A 15,259-nucleotide genomic window follows, 5' to 3' on the forward strand; every position below is an offset into this window, starting at 1 on the left:
GGAATACAACTTGAGTCACACTTTGGTATTTGAGGCTCATGAATCTTCCACACATCCGAAGAAAGAACGTTGAAGGTGACGCAGGGAAAAGGGATGATATGACAGTTATGAAAGGGGTTGTAAAAGGAAAGAGGAGGAAGAGGAGGAGGAGGAGGAGGGTAGCTCATCTGCCCGAACTACTCCGACAGCCCGGGCGGCATACCGTTCATTCATTCCCCGCGCACCACTCCTTCTTGACCTCCGCTCAACTCAAAGGCTGCTGCAGAAGGGTTTTGGGTTTTGGAAGTGCGTCTCTGTTAGAGGCTGCTGTGCGTTTGATCTGCAGCTGACGAGTGAGTCCAGTAAACAAAAACCCAACGGCTTTGAATACGAAACAAAGAGACACATTTACATCTACAAAACCAACAACCTCGGCCTCGGATCGGAGGCTTATTCCTAGCAACAGAGACACAACGTCTGCAGTGGTGGAAGTTGAAGTCAAAAGACGAGAGAAAAGAAGGATAAATAGGAAATACATATTTTTGGGGCCAGAAAAAAAAGATGAATCAAAAACTGAATTTCATCTAACCTTAATGTTCTGTTTGGGGTCACAAAACAATAATAATAAAACATAATTTTATGAGAACTGATGGTTCTTATCGTTCAGAAGTGCATTCACTGTCGTATAACTTATCGCTCTTTGTCTCTGAGGGACTTTTGGGCAACTCAATTATTTTAGTTTGGTTCACATAACTTAAAAACATCTCCCTTCTCCTTCTCCTTCTTCTTCTTCTTCTTCTTCTTCCCCATAGTGAATCAAATTATTAAAAATACTTATCTTCACTCAATCAAAGCCAAACTTCCCACTTATACTCTTAACATATAGAGCTAGTTATTATATTAAATTCAAATATAGTTACGATAAGAAAATACAACCTTTAATTATTATTTGTTTGCTAAATATATACATTTTATTTCCTTTTCTGTGCACCAATATAACAATATACCAGTAACACGTACATACATTATTATCTATGTTCCCAAGGGTTTTCTGTATATTATTCCTTTTTAAATGATTCAAAAAGACCTTGTGGTTGAGGAGATCATCTGAATGTAGTACGGGTAAATTAACCATTCGGGCTTTTGGAAAACAGGGCTTGATGCCATAAGGAAAATATGAAAATATGAATTTATGATCTGCTTCAGATGGTGGGAAGTAACCTGGAACGACAAAGTCCCCTGCACCACCATGCGGGCCCAGGTTCTACAAGTGTTTTCTACATATTGGTTTGTGTGTGTGTGTGTGTGTGTGTGTGTGTGTGTGTGTGTGTGTGTGTGTGTGTGTGTGTGTGTGTTGGGTTAATTACAGAGACAAGAGAACAGTGCAGCAGCAGGAGGGGGTTGTGAACACAGGGAGGCAAACACTGATCTCTCAATGCCTCATTTACATACTTACAGGCCCATATTTGTCTTTTTGTTTGTAAGTACTAAACAAAGTACTGTGATACTGCTTATCAACCCCAGCATGGTAGAAATACATATAGTATTCATACACTGTGGCACAACTATCAGTCATCAGCAGATAAACCAGCTGACATGAGCTGTAGTTCATAAAGGATGTAGTAAAACTTCATTTTATATATAAACTACTATATATATATATATATATATATATATATATATATATATATATATATATATATGAATTCTGCATGAATATTTTGGATTTTCCAACCTGTGGGCTCGTTTACACAAACATCCCTCACGGTTCTGATATTTCCTGTGGGACCTAAAGGCATCATTGAGACAAGGAAAGGTTTAATACTCCAAATAAAGAAGATACTGCTTTAAAAGATGTGTCACTCAAAGAACACGCTACATGTGTTCGATCCTTGATTTGACTCCAAACTATAAGAGACTAGTGTTTAAAGTAAAGCCAATGTTTTAAGTCCTATAATATCATAAACACATAACAGTACGTGGATGACCCTTGCAGACGCCCCTCAGAAACCCCTTTTATAATGTGCATGAACATATTAAGTTGCAGACAAGCTTCACTGCAAAAGCCAAAGCGTCTAAAATAAAAATAAACACAACAATAAGAGGCAACTAAAGAATGTAAAGATGTGAAACTCCTATGAGCCTTTGCTGACAGATCAAACCGCCTCTGATCCCATGTGATGGAGCCTGATGGACACAACCAACACACAGAGGCCGTTAAACTGATGGCGAGTTAAAGAAAATGCACTTCACCTCCCGAGTGATTCATCCTGGTATGCTTGTGTTGACAAGAATCCTCAAACGGGGCCAACAGAAGACACGCCGGTTTACCTGTTACCTGCGTCTGAAAGCAACCACATAGCTACAATCATGTTGTTATTTACTGGATGGGGAACACAGCACAGGCCTCTATGTGTGTCTCTCTGTACAGCTCTTCCTCCTCCTCCTCCTCTTCCTCTTCCCAAACACAATCTTTCTTCCCCAATAATTTGCACCGTTCCCCACACCTTGAAGCGGAATGGAGAAGAGGTGGGGAAAGAGAGAGGAGAGGCAGAGAGAGAGAGAGAGAGAGAGAGAGAGAGAGCGGGAGGGGTAAACCGGTTCAGCAGGTATACACACAGAGGCCTGACCCGGTCTCTCCCCAGCCCTGTTGTCACCGTTATTTATCACGCGCATGCGCGCTGGCGCCTGTTTCCTGCTTCTTTTTTTTTTTTTTCAAATGAGTACCTGTGCTGCTTCTTTTTTTTTCTTCTTTTTCTTGGACCCACCTCTGACGCCTGTGTGTGTGTGTGTGTGTGTGTGTGTGATCAGGATATAATCCTCCGTTGGTTTCTCCGCTCTCTCACCCACTCCCGTTATTCCAGAGCGCCGGAGGTGGAATCCGTCTTTACCTGTCCGGGCTGCACACCTGAGCGGACTCACCTGTCCGCCGACTGCACTTCTCTTTTCTCCACTGAAGGGAAAGGTGATTTGGAACAAATAAAGACGGATTAAAGCGGCCCCCAGTTTGCGAAACGAGGAGAAAAGGTGTAAGGAGGAAGGAAGAGGGGACCGACACCTTCCATTTTTTTTTTTTTTTTTTACAACTTTGGAGTTTCCTGTTTTTGTAACTTTGAGTTGACTTCGCGTCGCGACTTCGCCACCAAAAAAAAAACCCGGCACCAAGCATTAATTAATTATGCCGAGGACGTTTCTGGTGAAAAAGGCGAATATCTCGCCGGGAAAGCGGAACTGGAGCGAGCTGCCCGACCATGAGCGAGGCGACGTCTACGTCCCAGGTGAGTCCCCCGCTGCGGTAATGAGCCATATTTGTTTAAAAAAAAAAAAAAAACAGCAAAGCGCAGGCAGGGAGTACAGCGGGGCCATGACGCGTCTCCGGGTGCCTTTACGCACGGATTGTTGTGGATTTCACGCGGTTTTTTGGGTGGGGGGGCGGAAGAGGGGGGCTGTGATTGTAACGGGGCGGCAGCGGGCCGGGGCCACCGAATAACGGGAACCACAGCGGGCCGAGAGGAGAGAGAGAGAGAGAGGAGGGGGATGCTGCGTATGTGGTTTATTTAGCCTCCACGTGAACGTTTAAACGTACAAATCCGACTTAATTAGAAAGAAAAAAGCATTTAAAAAAGTGTATTTACTTAAAAAAAAACACATGACGTCAGAGCAGGAGCTCTTTATGATTCATATCTGCGGCCTATGAGCAGCTCTCTCGGGCCCGTTGCTTTCCATCGACCTTCAGCCCCTGATCGCAGCGTTCTTCCTCATGCTTCACCTCATTCACTCACCGAGTCCAAATACAGGCCTGTTGTGCATTGTATGGCGTTCAATGTGTCTTTTTCTATTATTAGTAGTAGTATTGAGGTTAGATCTGTTGGAGGCCTAGTCGGTTGTGATTGTGTTTGAGCCTTGATGGGATTGATTGTCCTCTCATTCTTTAAAAACACAACTTATTGGATCAGCTCTCATGATGACATTTCACTGCGAGCTGTCCCGCAGGAAATACTTTTTTTTTTTTTTTTTTTTTCTAAATGTGGGTGCCCCAACTGAACAAACCCCAACAAGAGCCGACATGTTGTTAACTGTCAGATGTGAGCTTGACGTCTGCGGCTTCCCGCTGTGTTGCGGCACCGACTTTGCATCTAAATGACCCGCAAAGGGAGGCCACCCCTTTCCCAACGAGTCCTCCGGAGAACAGGCTCCATTGTTGCCGTCGGCGGAGTTTTTATTGTAAGACCACGTCGGTATCAGATAACAAGTAACGGACTACACCCTAAACCTCTCTCTCTCTTTCTCTCTCCCCCTCCCCCTCTCCCTGTCTCTTTTCCTCCACATCTCATCACCGTTAACTCTTAATCATTGACTTTTACATCCTCTCTGGATTTTGAAACAGGAACTTTTGGACGAGTTGAGCTGCAGGTCGTTTTCAACAACTAATAATCCCGTTAAATAACCGATCATCATTTTAACAGGAGCAAGCAGCTGATTCTGGAATCATCAATTAATGTGATTCGCTTTTTGGAATATAACTTTACGCATAGAAAACAGACATTACTTATGTTAGAGCCATGTCTACTTGCTTAACTCTGTTAACTCTGACTTTTACCCGTTGTTGATTTCCCCCCAAATGAGAATCAGTCAAAGAAAACTTTATTTTCTTACTCAAAAATATCCAAGTAGCCCCGAGAATGTATCAGTTACATAAAACATAAACTGCGCGTCACTGCGTAATTACGCATCGTTAATGCTGCTCACCAAACTGTCTCAGCTCAAGGTTTTGGTATGTGCCGTTACTTGACGTACCTGCCTGACGTGTGTCTTTTATGTGCGGCGCACACACACACACACACACACACACACACACACACACACACACACACACACACACACACACACACACAGGTATGATAATTGCAGTCAGAAACAGGCTCGTTGAATACTTTTATGAGATGCCAGATGCCATCAGTTTAGATACTTTGTGTGTGTGTGTGTGTGTGTGTGTGTGTGTGGGTGTGGGTGTGGAGTAGAGGAAGGAGTTTATTTTTGTCTCCTAATCCACAAACATGTGCCAGGGCCTGTTTCTGACGGCTCATCATTCTTGAATTATTCTCTGACTTAGACGCACAAAAAAAGCGCATTTGAACTATTTTCACTCCCACCGTCTGGATTATGAGATCAGGCACAACATTGTACATGAATACAATAAAAGTATCAAAATAACTGAAAGTGAATCACTGTTGTTGAATAAAATGTCTACAGACGCCGTGGTGTGATATTTTCAAACTAGTTTTTAAAGATAAAATAAAAAATGTGATGTGGTTCCAGATTAAAAAGGAAATAGTTATAAGAACATGATTAAAATTGTTTTACAAATGGAAATGTACTTTTGAAATTAGCTTTTTTTAATCTTACAGTTTCAGTTACCAAAAGGTTTTAGATATGAATAATGATGATGAAGGCGATAATAATGACATCATTTATAGGATGAAGACGGTTCTACTCGACCGTTTCTTTAATTTAAAAGTTAAACACAACTTTCTTACAACTCCAGGATACAAGGATTAGACAATCTTATCATTTTATATACTCATATTTTAATATTATTTCAAAGGCTGACCAATAGTGGGCTGTTGAGGCCAGTAACCTTATATTCAACAACTTGATTTTACATCAACATTTCAGAATGGACACCTTAAATGTGGTTATTAAATTACATTTAGCAACCGCTCACACAAACCAGAGCGGTATCGATCTTCTCGTTTAACTTTGGGAAACTATTCTGGGACGTAAGTCGATGACATCATCCGACCAGTCGGGCTCTAATTCTGTTCTGTGAGGTCTTCGTATCACACGGAGGCTGCGAGGTTAATGTTTATTGGAGAGAAGGAAATGTAACGGACCCTGAAGAGACAGCCTACTGCGGCAGACAGTACGCCTTCAGCAAACACACACACACACACACACACACACACACACACACACACACACACACACACACGCCCCTTGTGTTTGTTAAAGTTATCTACCGATTGTTGACTCTTTCTCTTTCTCCCTGCTGAGTGACGCTATAGAAATAATTTCAAGAAGTGCGTTTAGAAACAACACAACTCGTTCTCTCCACGTGAAAACTCACCCTTCCACACACACACACACACACACACACACACACGCACACACACACACACACACACACACACACACTTCATTCATGTCATTGGTGAGGGGGAAGGAGTGAACAAACAATACAGGATGAGATTAAATGTCCAGCGGCTGCAGTCAACATGCAGGAATAATTCAGACTTAAACGACGGCTTTTGTTCTGAACTTCACTTAAAAAAGGTTTGTAACGTAAAGAAACCACAAATAAGACTTTTTCAATGCTGTTTCCCTGACAACGCATCATTTCTATGAGCAGAATTGTATATCTGCAGCAGAATTATGAGTCTATACTGCTGAATAGTTTATGAATTATAAGTAAAGGACAAAACAACACACTTTCTACACTCTAAACATCAAATGTGAGGCTTTTACAGTATTCTTTATCTAACCGGAGGAAAATCATTAAAGTTTTGGATTGTAGGCGAGACAAAAAGAAGTATTTGAAGAAGTCGCTGTTGCTATTTTTCACTATTTTTATATATTTTGTACATTAAATGGTTCATCACGTTACGATTATTCGACAGCAACGGCAACTATTATCGGTTTGAGTGTTTATTTATTTCTTTAAGTAAAGAAAATCTCCGATTCCAGCTTCTTAGATGTGAATATTTTATAACCAACTAATCGATTAATCGAGAAAATAATCAACGGATTATTAATTAATCGACGATGACAACGACTGCTAGCTGCCGCATCACGTAATCCTGATTGCTTCATTCAGAAGGAACTGGTTGTGTTATGAATAAACGCACATGGAAATGTGTTGTTAGCAGCAGAGTCCTTCCTTTATGCAGGAACGAATAATATGAATATGAATAATTTGCAGCCGCCTGTGACGAGGCCGTGCTTTTAGACCACAATGTTGGCGTCGCCTTGTTTATGCTTCTGTCAGAAGATCCTTTTAATCCTGACTATACGTCGGCTGTATTTCATTAAAACTATACCGGATGCTGGAGTCACTGTACACTCATTATGGATATCTGCTGTCGCTTTACCAAATATGAAAGGAGTCATTTCTTTGTGCATCACAGCGCACCGTTACCTCTGTTGTGTCTCTTCCTCTTCGCTGTGGGGCTTCATTTGCATCCCCATTTGAGTTTTATCTGATTGAGGCCCTGCACAGTCAACTGATTCGTTGTCTTCGCCGAGCTGAACCACGCCTGCCTCCGGGCTACCCGAACACATCGCACAAAGACAGACACACACACAGACACACACACACACATAGAGAGGCATCCACCCCTGCGGAGGTGGATTGTTTGAGGAAGGCACAGAGCCGGTGCTGCAAGACCGTCTGGTTGGACGAGTCTAACTGTAATGGTGATGTGGTGTGTGTGTGTGTGTGTGTGTGTGTGTGTGTGTGTGTGTGTGTGTGTGAGGGGGCATGTGAGTGCATGTAGTGTAAGTAGCACCCAACAAAAGGCCAAACATGTGCACACCCACACCCACGCACACACATACATATTTATCTCTGCATGTTTGCTAATTGAGAGATTGTGCAAATATCAACCGATGCCGCACATTGTGAAATTCAGTCGCACGAGAATAAATATCCACCTGGGTTTGTTTCTTCTTGCTCTCTTTCACTCTCTCCGCCTCTTTCCTCATTTTCTGTGCATTTAAAAAGATGTGTATTGTCTTTTTAATGTTGTTATATTCAGAGAGACATTGTTGTTCAGTGGCACCTGCATCATCAGGACGAAGTGAACGAAAGTGTGTTTGATTGATATCAGCGAGTAGGATGGGGTCTGTTTCCACAGAAGCTCTTTTTAGGGCGATCAAGTAACTGAAACCGTCTCTTCTTAAAGGAACAGTCACGCAATTTAGTTTTCCGTAAAGCCGGTTGACTCGCAAGAAAAGGAAAATGCTCAAGATTGAAGACTTTACTTTACTTTCAGTCGCGAGTAATTGGTCGGAAAAACGTTGCATCGTACATTTTTCCCATAATGCAACTCAATATTGCGCTTAGTTATGCTGCATTCCCAAGTTTCCAGCCGCCAAAAGTTGGGTTTCTGACCCGGGGAGTCGAAAGAACCCCACCAAGTAACACAGTCTGTCGTATATTCTGTTTGTTGGTACTTGTATCCTGTGTGTGTCTCATTAAATGAGTCACACACACACACACACACACACACACAGCGCTGTTCTTCTTCCATCTGTGGACACGTTGCCGCGATGCGTGTGGAGCACAAAATACCGATGTAATAATGCTCTGTTACGAACTGGAATCGCTAACAATGCATAACCGGGGTTGGAGCAAACCCCATTAAGTTTTCCGAGTCGTTGTCCTGGAATGCAGTCGACTCGGGTGTGACTTCTGACTTCTGACTTCTGAGGTGAAGCTTCCCGTCCTTTAACTCCGCACCCTGTCGTGAAGCTCGCTACTGTCTCTGACATCACAAAAGGACTCTAAAAGCCACAGAAGACATTAAACTCCCCGTGAATCCCCCAAATCATGATAATAAACGTTATTCTCATCATCTCCATTAGTATCAGTTTTGAAACGGTGTTAAAAGATGAAAATAAATCTGGAAAAACTGTAAAATCAGGACGTTCTGTGTTTGTGTTTGTAGATTTTTTCACTCTTTAAAAGGCAATAAACTATATTTGTTGTAATAAATGACAATGTGAAAGGGGTTTTGCTCATATTCCAGAGCTACAAGAGAGGGAATATTTCATTTACATCCACCAGGTGTCCAAAAACACGACTCCATCGTGTTTCCGCTGCTCCCAAATGGTCCCAAAAACCATGAGGAGACTCAAAAGGTGCCCACTGACTCCTCCCCCTTCCTCTCTCTCTCTCCCTCCAGTCTGCATCTACCCGTCGCCGGTCCTGATGATGGAAGCCGAGGCCAGCCCCGCCGAGTCGACCCCGCTCTGCCTCACCAAGCCGTCGCTCTGCGACACGCAGACGTACGCCGAGCTGCCGTCCAGCACGATGCTCGGCCGCCCGCAGAGCCGGGCGCCGTCGCCGGATGAGAGGACGGATGAGAGGACGGATGAGAGGACGGATGTGAGGACGGATGTGAGGATGGATGTGAGGAGGAGGGCGCACGGCGGCTCCACATATGTCCGGTCCAAAATCAAGGTGAGGAAACCAGCATTTTAGGACCTTAATGACAATATTTTGACTCATTTCTGTTGGTTTCTTCTTCCCAAAATGAACATTAATAGACATTAATACACTGTGTACTTCCAAGGTGTGAAACTCAGAATTATTTAGCACGTTGCACATACAGGGAATTTGACTCGGGCGAAAAGGTGCGTCACAATAAACAGACATAATGAAACAATAAATTAATAAAAATATATGGAAAACAACAAACAGGTAACAGTACTTTAGAAGAAGTATGTATTACAAAATAAAAGTGGCACGTGTATTTTAAAAAGAAAATAGAAGAGGAAGACACGGACATTCAAATCAACTTGTTTACTAGTCAAATGGTGTAACTGAAACGCTGACGTTTGATTGGCTGAACAATTGCAACGAGAATGGAGGGAGTGGAGATCCTCCACTGACACAAATACAGAGCGGCAGACGCCTACAACTCCTAAACTGCTGTTTTTTCTTTCTAATCGAACGGCTAAAATGTCTCTTTGTGTAAAATAATATTTTTTTTTACACTAAATGATTATTTCTTGTGTTATTTTGCCGCTAGGTGTGTCACATAAAGCTGCGGTTTCATAATTGTAACTGTCATGTCAACATTTGCTCTCCTCCCAGGTGACCACAGGTGGTTTACGCCCCGGTTCCTCTCCGGTTCCTCTCTCTCTGCCTCCCATCCCCGCCACGCTGTCCTCCCGGACGCCGTACGCCACCGAGATGCCAGTTGCCTTGACGACGACCCCTGACCCCATGGAAGCGGTGTCCATGGTGACCAGATCAACGGGTCAGAGTTTGTTGACGGGGTCAACGTATGTGTGCCAGGTACGTTTGTTTACTATTATTTCATTAAAAAATCTGAAATCACCGTAATGGAATATTGGGACATTTACCGTAATTAATACTACGATATGTTTGCTTTAACTTGGTTGATGATATTAATTTTCTCCCGGCGACATTGATGATGCTCGATGCTCCTCTGTCCTTGTTGTCAACTTGGAAAGAACCATTTTAGCTTTGTAAATGATCATTATACCATTTTAGTTTTGTTACTTTAACCCTACACTAACGTTACAAATAGTAACACCATCACTAACGTCGGCTATATTTCACCCGATATAATGTACCTGATCAAAAATACTTCTCATCAAAATATATTAAAGTATAAGTTGAAGTACTCTTCTTTTATTTTACCCTATAGAACTTCTCATGAAAAGAAAAACAGGTATCATGGGAGGGATCCTGAAAAAAGGCTCAAAATTGGGTGAAAAATTAGGGAATCGTCAATAAAACATGATAAAAAATATAAATAATGGAGATATGAACTTGTCCTTTGGTCCACATGTTCCTGGGACATGTGAGCCTTGTTCTGTGGAGGAAAAGTCCCCCTTCAATGGTAAAACCATCCGAAATCTTTCACCCTCTATCACTAACGTCGGGTAAAAATCACCCGAACACGTGCCTGTTGAAAAAAACAAAAGACACGCCCACCTCAAATAAGACACGCCCACCTTCAATAACGTCTGTGAGCAGCATGAAGCTACACAAGGACCCACGCAACTCAAGACAAAAGCAACACGATGAAAATAGTGTAACCACAATCACACGGGTCATTATTCTTGTTTGTCGGCTTTCTGGTGAGAAACACTGAACATGAACATCGATGTTGGTATTGTTGTTGTTGCAGGTTTGCGAGAAGACCTTCTCGTACCAGCGGATGTTGAACCGACATCTCAAGTGTCACAATGACACCAAGAGACACCTGTGCACCTTCTGCAACAAGGGCTTCAACGACACCTTCGACCTCAAGAGACACGTACGCACGCATACAGGTAGCGACGCACACTTTAATGTTGTCACACGTGCATTAAACACAACGTCACCGATGGCAGGAGTGTGACGTTTCCCCACATTTGTCAAAACAGGCGTCCGTCCCTACAAGTGCACGCTGTGCGACAAGGCCTTCACGCAGCGCTGCTCCCTGGAGTCCCACATGAAGAAGATCCACAGCGTCACCCAGAAGTACGCCTACAAGGAGCGACGCAACAAGCTGTACGTGTGCGAGGAGTGCGGCCTCACGGCGGGGACTCAGGACGAGCTGCTGATCCACCTCCACTCGCTGCACCCCGACAGCGCCCTGCTGAAGGGGAAGGCCGCGAGGAGAGCCGGGGGACGGGAGGGGGAAGGGTCGTCACCGGGCTCTCCTCAAGGAGCCGACAGTGACGATACCACCGGATCGGCGGGGCAGTAGAGCGGGAGCGCCGCCTGACAGCAGGACATGAGGACATAGCAGTGAAGAAAGGATGCAGCTGCCAGATTACAAAGCAGTGGGGAAAGGAAATGTGTGTGTGTGTGTGTATATGTGTGAATGTACGCGTGTATGGATTTGGGTGTCTCTATATATCACAGACGACAACTTTAAACGAAGCGATGCGCCAAAACAAAAATGCCACCAAACATAGGCCTCTACTTTTTTTTTACATGGGATTGTGATGTGAGCTCTTTGACATGTCGGACAATACCCAACAAAATGTTTTTCTTCATCTGTATTGCATGTGAATATTTCCTGTGGGCGTCTTTGTACAGCAAAAAAAGAGATGAGATTTTCTATGAAAAAAAGTACTTTGTTCATTAAAGGGAGTAATATATTACAAGATATTTAATTTTCTTTCTTTTTAAAGGTGTGCTTTTAATGTAAGCTACATTACAGTAGCTGGTTGATTGGTGGTGTGGTTCAAGGCCATTGGAGTGCAGTTATATATAAATACAATATTTCTGGATAATGAAGCCTGTAGAAATAACAATAGGAGTAGAATAGATAAGGGCAGGATGGTCAGAGCGGCGGCCATGTTTTCTGTGCACTGTTGTCATTGTAACTGTTGTAGTGGGTTAATCTCCGCTGAAACGGCTAGTTAGCTAGCTAGCTAGTCGTTAAAACCTCACCTCCAGCTAGCTAGCTAGAGGTGAAGTTTTAACGACTAGCTCCGGGCACTAGCTAACTAGCTAGCTAGCTAGCTAGTCAGTGATCCGTCTCCTGAGCTGCGTCCGTTCTCTTCGCTGGAAAAGAAAAGTTCACCTTTACTTGGTGAAAATATAACAATCACCAATTCATCTTTTGTAGAAGCCATCCTTACGGAGATGAATTGAATGGTTCCACCTCTTATTTAGAGCCTGTGTCTGCTCAGGGAGATATTTTTACATTTTTAGCACAATTATCATGTCTGTACAGAGAACATAAAGCTACAAATTTCAAAGGAGTGTGTGGTGGAAAGGATATGAAGCAAAATATTATTGAATATTTACATAACAGCATCCGAGTGATGACAGAAAATGATGCTCCGGGCACAAACAGAATTCTTGCTCTGTGTTTGTACTGAAAAATCTGACGTCTGCCATTCAATTCTGTAAAATACTGCAATTATTTGGAAGCAAAATAGTTGTAAAATTAGTCTCAGTTGAGTTTTGATTCCTGTTAAACTGTAATACTTTCAGTGGTTTTCTATTTCCTTTCAGTTTTGACTTTACAGTCCAACAAACCGGCGTCATTTTACAACATTAATCAGAATCAGAATCAGCTTTATTGGCCATGTGTGTGTACACATAAGTGGAATTTGACTCCGGTTACACATTGCTGACCCCGTACATATACATATTATACATAATAAACAAAACAAATATAAAAAAAGACATAAAAAAAGACATTAAAGACAACAGAGTCTTTAATTAATACGTCTTTACAGCCTGAGCGACCATCTTTCACTCGAATACAAGCGTCCTTCGAACTCTTTGTGAGCGCATGAAAGATGGCTGTTGTTATGCCCTGAATCATGCAACGTCCCCAGCCCAAAACCTTTGACTGTCTCAGGAAGAGAGCGGTTGTGGTTTGGAGGGCGAGGCTGGATTCTTGGTCTCTGTCGGGTCTTGTTGGAGGAATCCTGCAAACGCCCTTCAGCCTGAAGAAACCGGCTAGCGGATTAGATAACGGTCTGGGAAGCTAACTGACACTGATTGCATTAAAGAGGCCCACAGCACACAGGGTCGGGTTCACCAGCACAATATATATTTTAGCCGCGCTCGTGCTGTCGGTCGGTCGGTCGGTCCATAACTCAACAACTGCTGGATGAGCTGCCGTGTAATTGAGTAGAGACAATCACGGTTCCACAGGCCTGAATCCTGCTGACTTTTGTGATCCCCCGACTTTTCTTCTCGCTCCAACATGACTTTGACATTTGTGGTATCGAGTGAAATGTCTCAGAAATGGACTGATCCATTAATGTAACATGTGGTATGTTGCTCCTAGTGCAAATAAAGCCTAACTTATAACTTATTTTGTAAAACATAACCCAAAATATAAGTTGTGTGTTTGTATAAAAGAAAACACGGAACTGTTGAAGCCTCATATATAGTTTTGGTGAAACCTTTGCATGAATTCTCCTCCATCCCTCCATTCCACATTAGAAGGGATCTTTTTTTGGGACCAGTTAACAGCAAGAAACAACTGTGCATTGAGAAAGTAGAGAAGAAGAAAAAGAGGCCGTTTTTAGAAGCCACCAACCGCCGCTACTCTGACCCAGCAGGTTACTCCAGTGAGCCGACTCCCACGTTACACACCTATGCTGTGAGTTTCCACATCAGTCCCCGGAAATAAATCCCTGCAGTAGTAACAGAAACGGTTCAGCCTGGATCGTTACCTTCAACTGCTGCTGAAATTTGCGCCGTTCCAACTTGAATTTCCTCCGGCTTTGAAGCGAGACCCCCCCCCCCTTCCCCTCCTGGGAGGCTTGGTATTTAGTTCAAACTCTGTGGGTTTACTAACAGTACAATTGTTCTTTTTGTGCGTTCTTCTCTTCTACTGTTTCTCGGTGGTCGTCGGGAAGAAAATCGACACCTTCATGTGCCACAAAACCAGCACTGGGCCTGGATGTTGCTAAATCAAAGTGGATGAGTCGGCACTTTTCAGGAGGCCAAGGAAGTCCCATACGCTTTAGTGGCCACTTTATTAGGTACCTGTACAATCCAATACAACTGTTCCGCCATACAGTTTGATTTAATTATGATAATCGTACATGCATTATTCAATTAAGCACATGAATATAAATAGAGATATATATTAAATGCAGTATAAAATAAGAAACATGGGAAGGAAACTATTAAAAATCTGTATTTTATGGAAGAATTTTTCTGCATTTTGTATAATTCAACTAGAAAAATTACAACAAAAGCCTCCAGGGAAAGTAAGGAAGTCAGAACGTATTTTTCTAAATATTTTTCTGGGATTTTTTATTGAAATAAATACTATACCAGGCTTATCCTATACTATAGAGATGATATGGCATAAGTGGAATGGCGACATGATTCAATAACTTACATTTGCATACAAGCTTAACTAATGATATTCTGACTATAGTTCACATTCAAGACTCAGTAATTATAAAATGAATCAATCCTTTTGCAGAAATCTACAACTATTAAAATGAAAAACTGAATAACTCTCCATGTAAACGAGTGTAAACAAACTCTACTGCAAAGTCTCAGATATCATCAACGTGTTTGTGAAGTTTGTATTTACTGCTTGATGTCATCTTGCCAGTTATTGAAGCATATATATTTGCACATGCAGGGAATTTGACTTTTTAAAGCCTTTGTTGAATCTTTTCTTTTGCAACTGCCAAGACAATGAAAAAAACAGGTAATTGTGGCACAATTACTGAAACCAATAACACATAATTAACCAGGTGAGCTAAACCACAGCACATTGTCTGCTTTATGTAACACATTCAAGCTGTTTAATACTAAATGATCAATCACCAGCTCCCAGAATGCACCTGTGAAAACATCTTGTAACCAATTAGATCTCTAAGAAATCAGAGCTTGCACACGATGAATAGGATACACGTTTTGGTGTGCACAACATTAGAGGCTAATTATGGAGGAATAAATACACTGAAATGACACCAAACTGTGTTTTGTTTGCAGAGCAATACAGTAACAATGTGCACGTTGTCTTCATTAAAAATAAGCGCG

General features: G+C 42.4%; 1 protein-coding gene across 1 annotated transcript; it reads left to right on the forward strand.

Annotated features, from left to right (window-relative positions):
• Positions 1 to 3,119: 3,119 nt before the first annotated feature.
• On the forward strand, positions 3,120 to 11,883 carry ovol1a (ovo-like zinc finger 1a). The gene is made up of 5 exons (XM_079214943.1): positions 3,120 to 3,257; positions 8,943 to 9,220; positions 9,857 to 10,060; positions 10,923 to 11,067; positions 11,161 to 11,883. The coding sequence occupies exons 1-5, from the start codon at positions 3,158 to 3,160 to the stop codon at positions 11,484 to 11,486; spliced, it is 1,053 nt and encodes a 350-aa protein (XP_079071069.1). The 5' UTR covers positions 3,120 to 3,157; the 3' UTR covers positions 11,487 to 11,883.
• Positions 11,884 to 15,259: the final 3,376 nt, after the last annotated feature.

This window comes from Taurulus bubalis, assembly GCF_910589615.1.
Source record: "Taurulus bubalis genome assembly, chromosome: 3".
In the NCBI taxonomy this organism is placed as follows: domain Eukaryota; kingdom Metazoa; phylum Chordata; class Actinopteri; order Perciformes; family Cottidae; genus Taurulus; species Taurulus bubalis.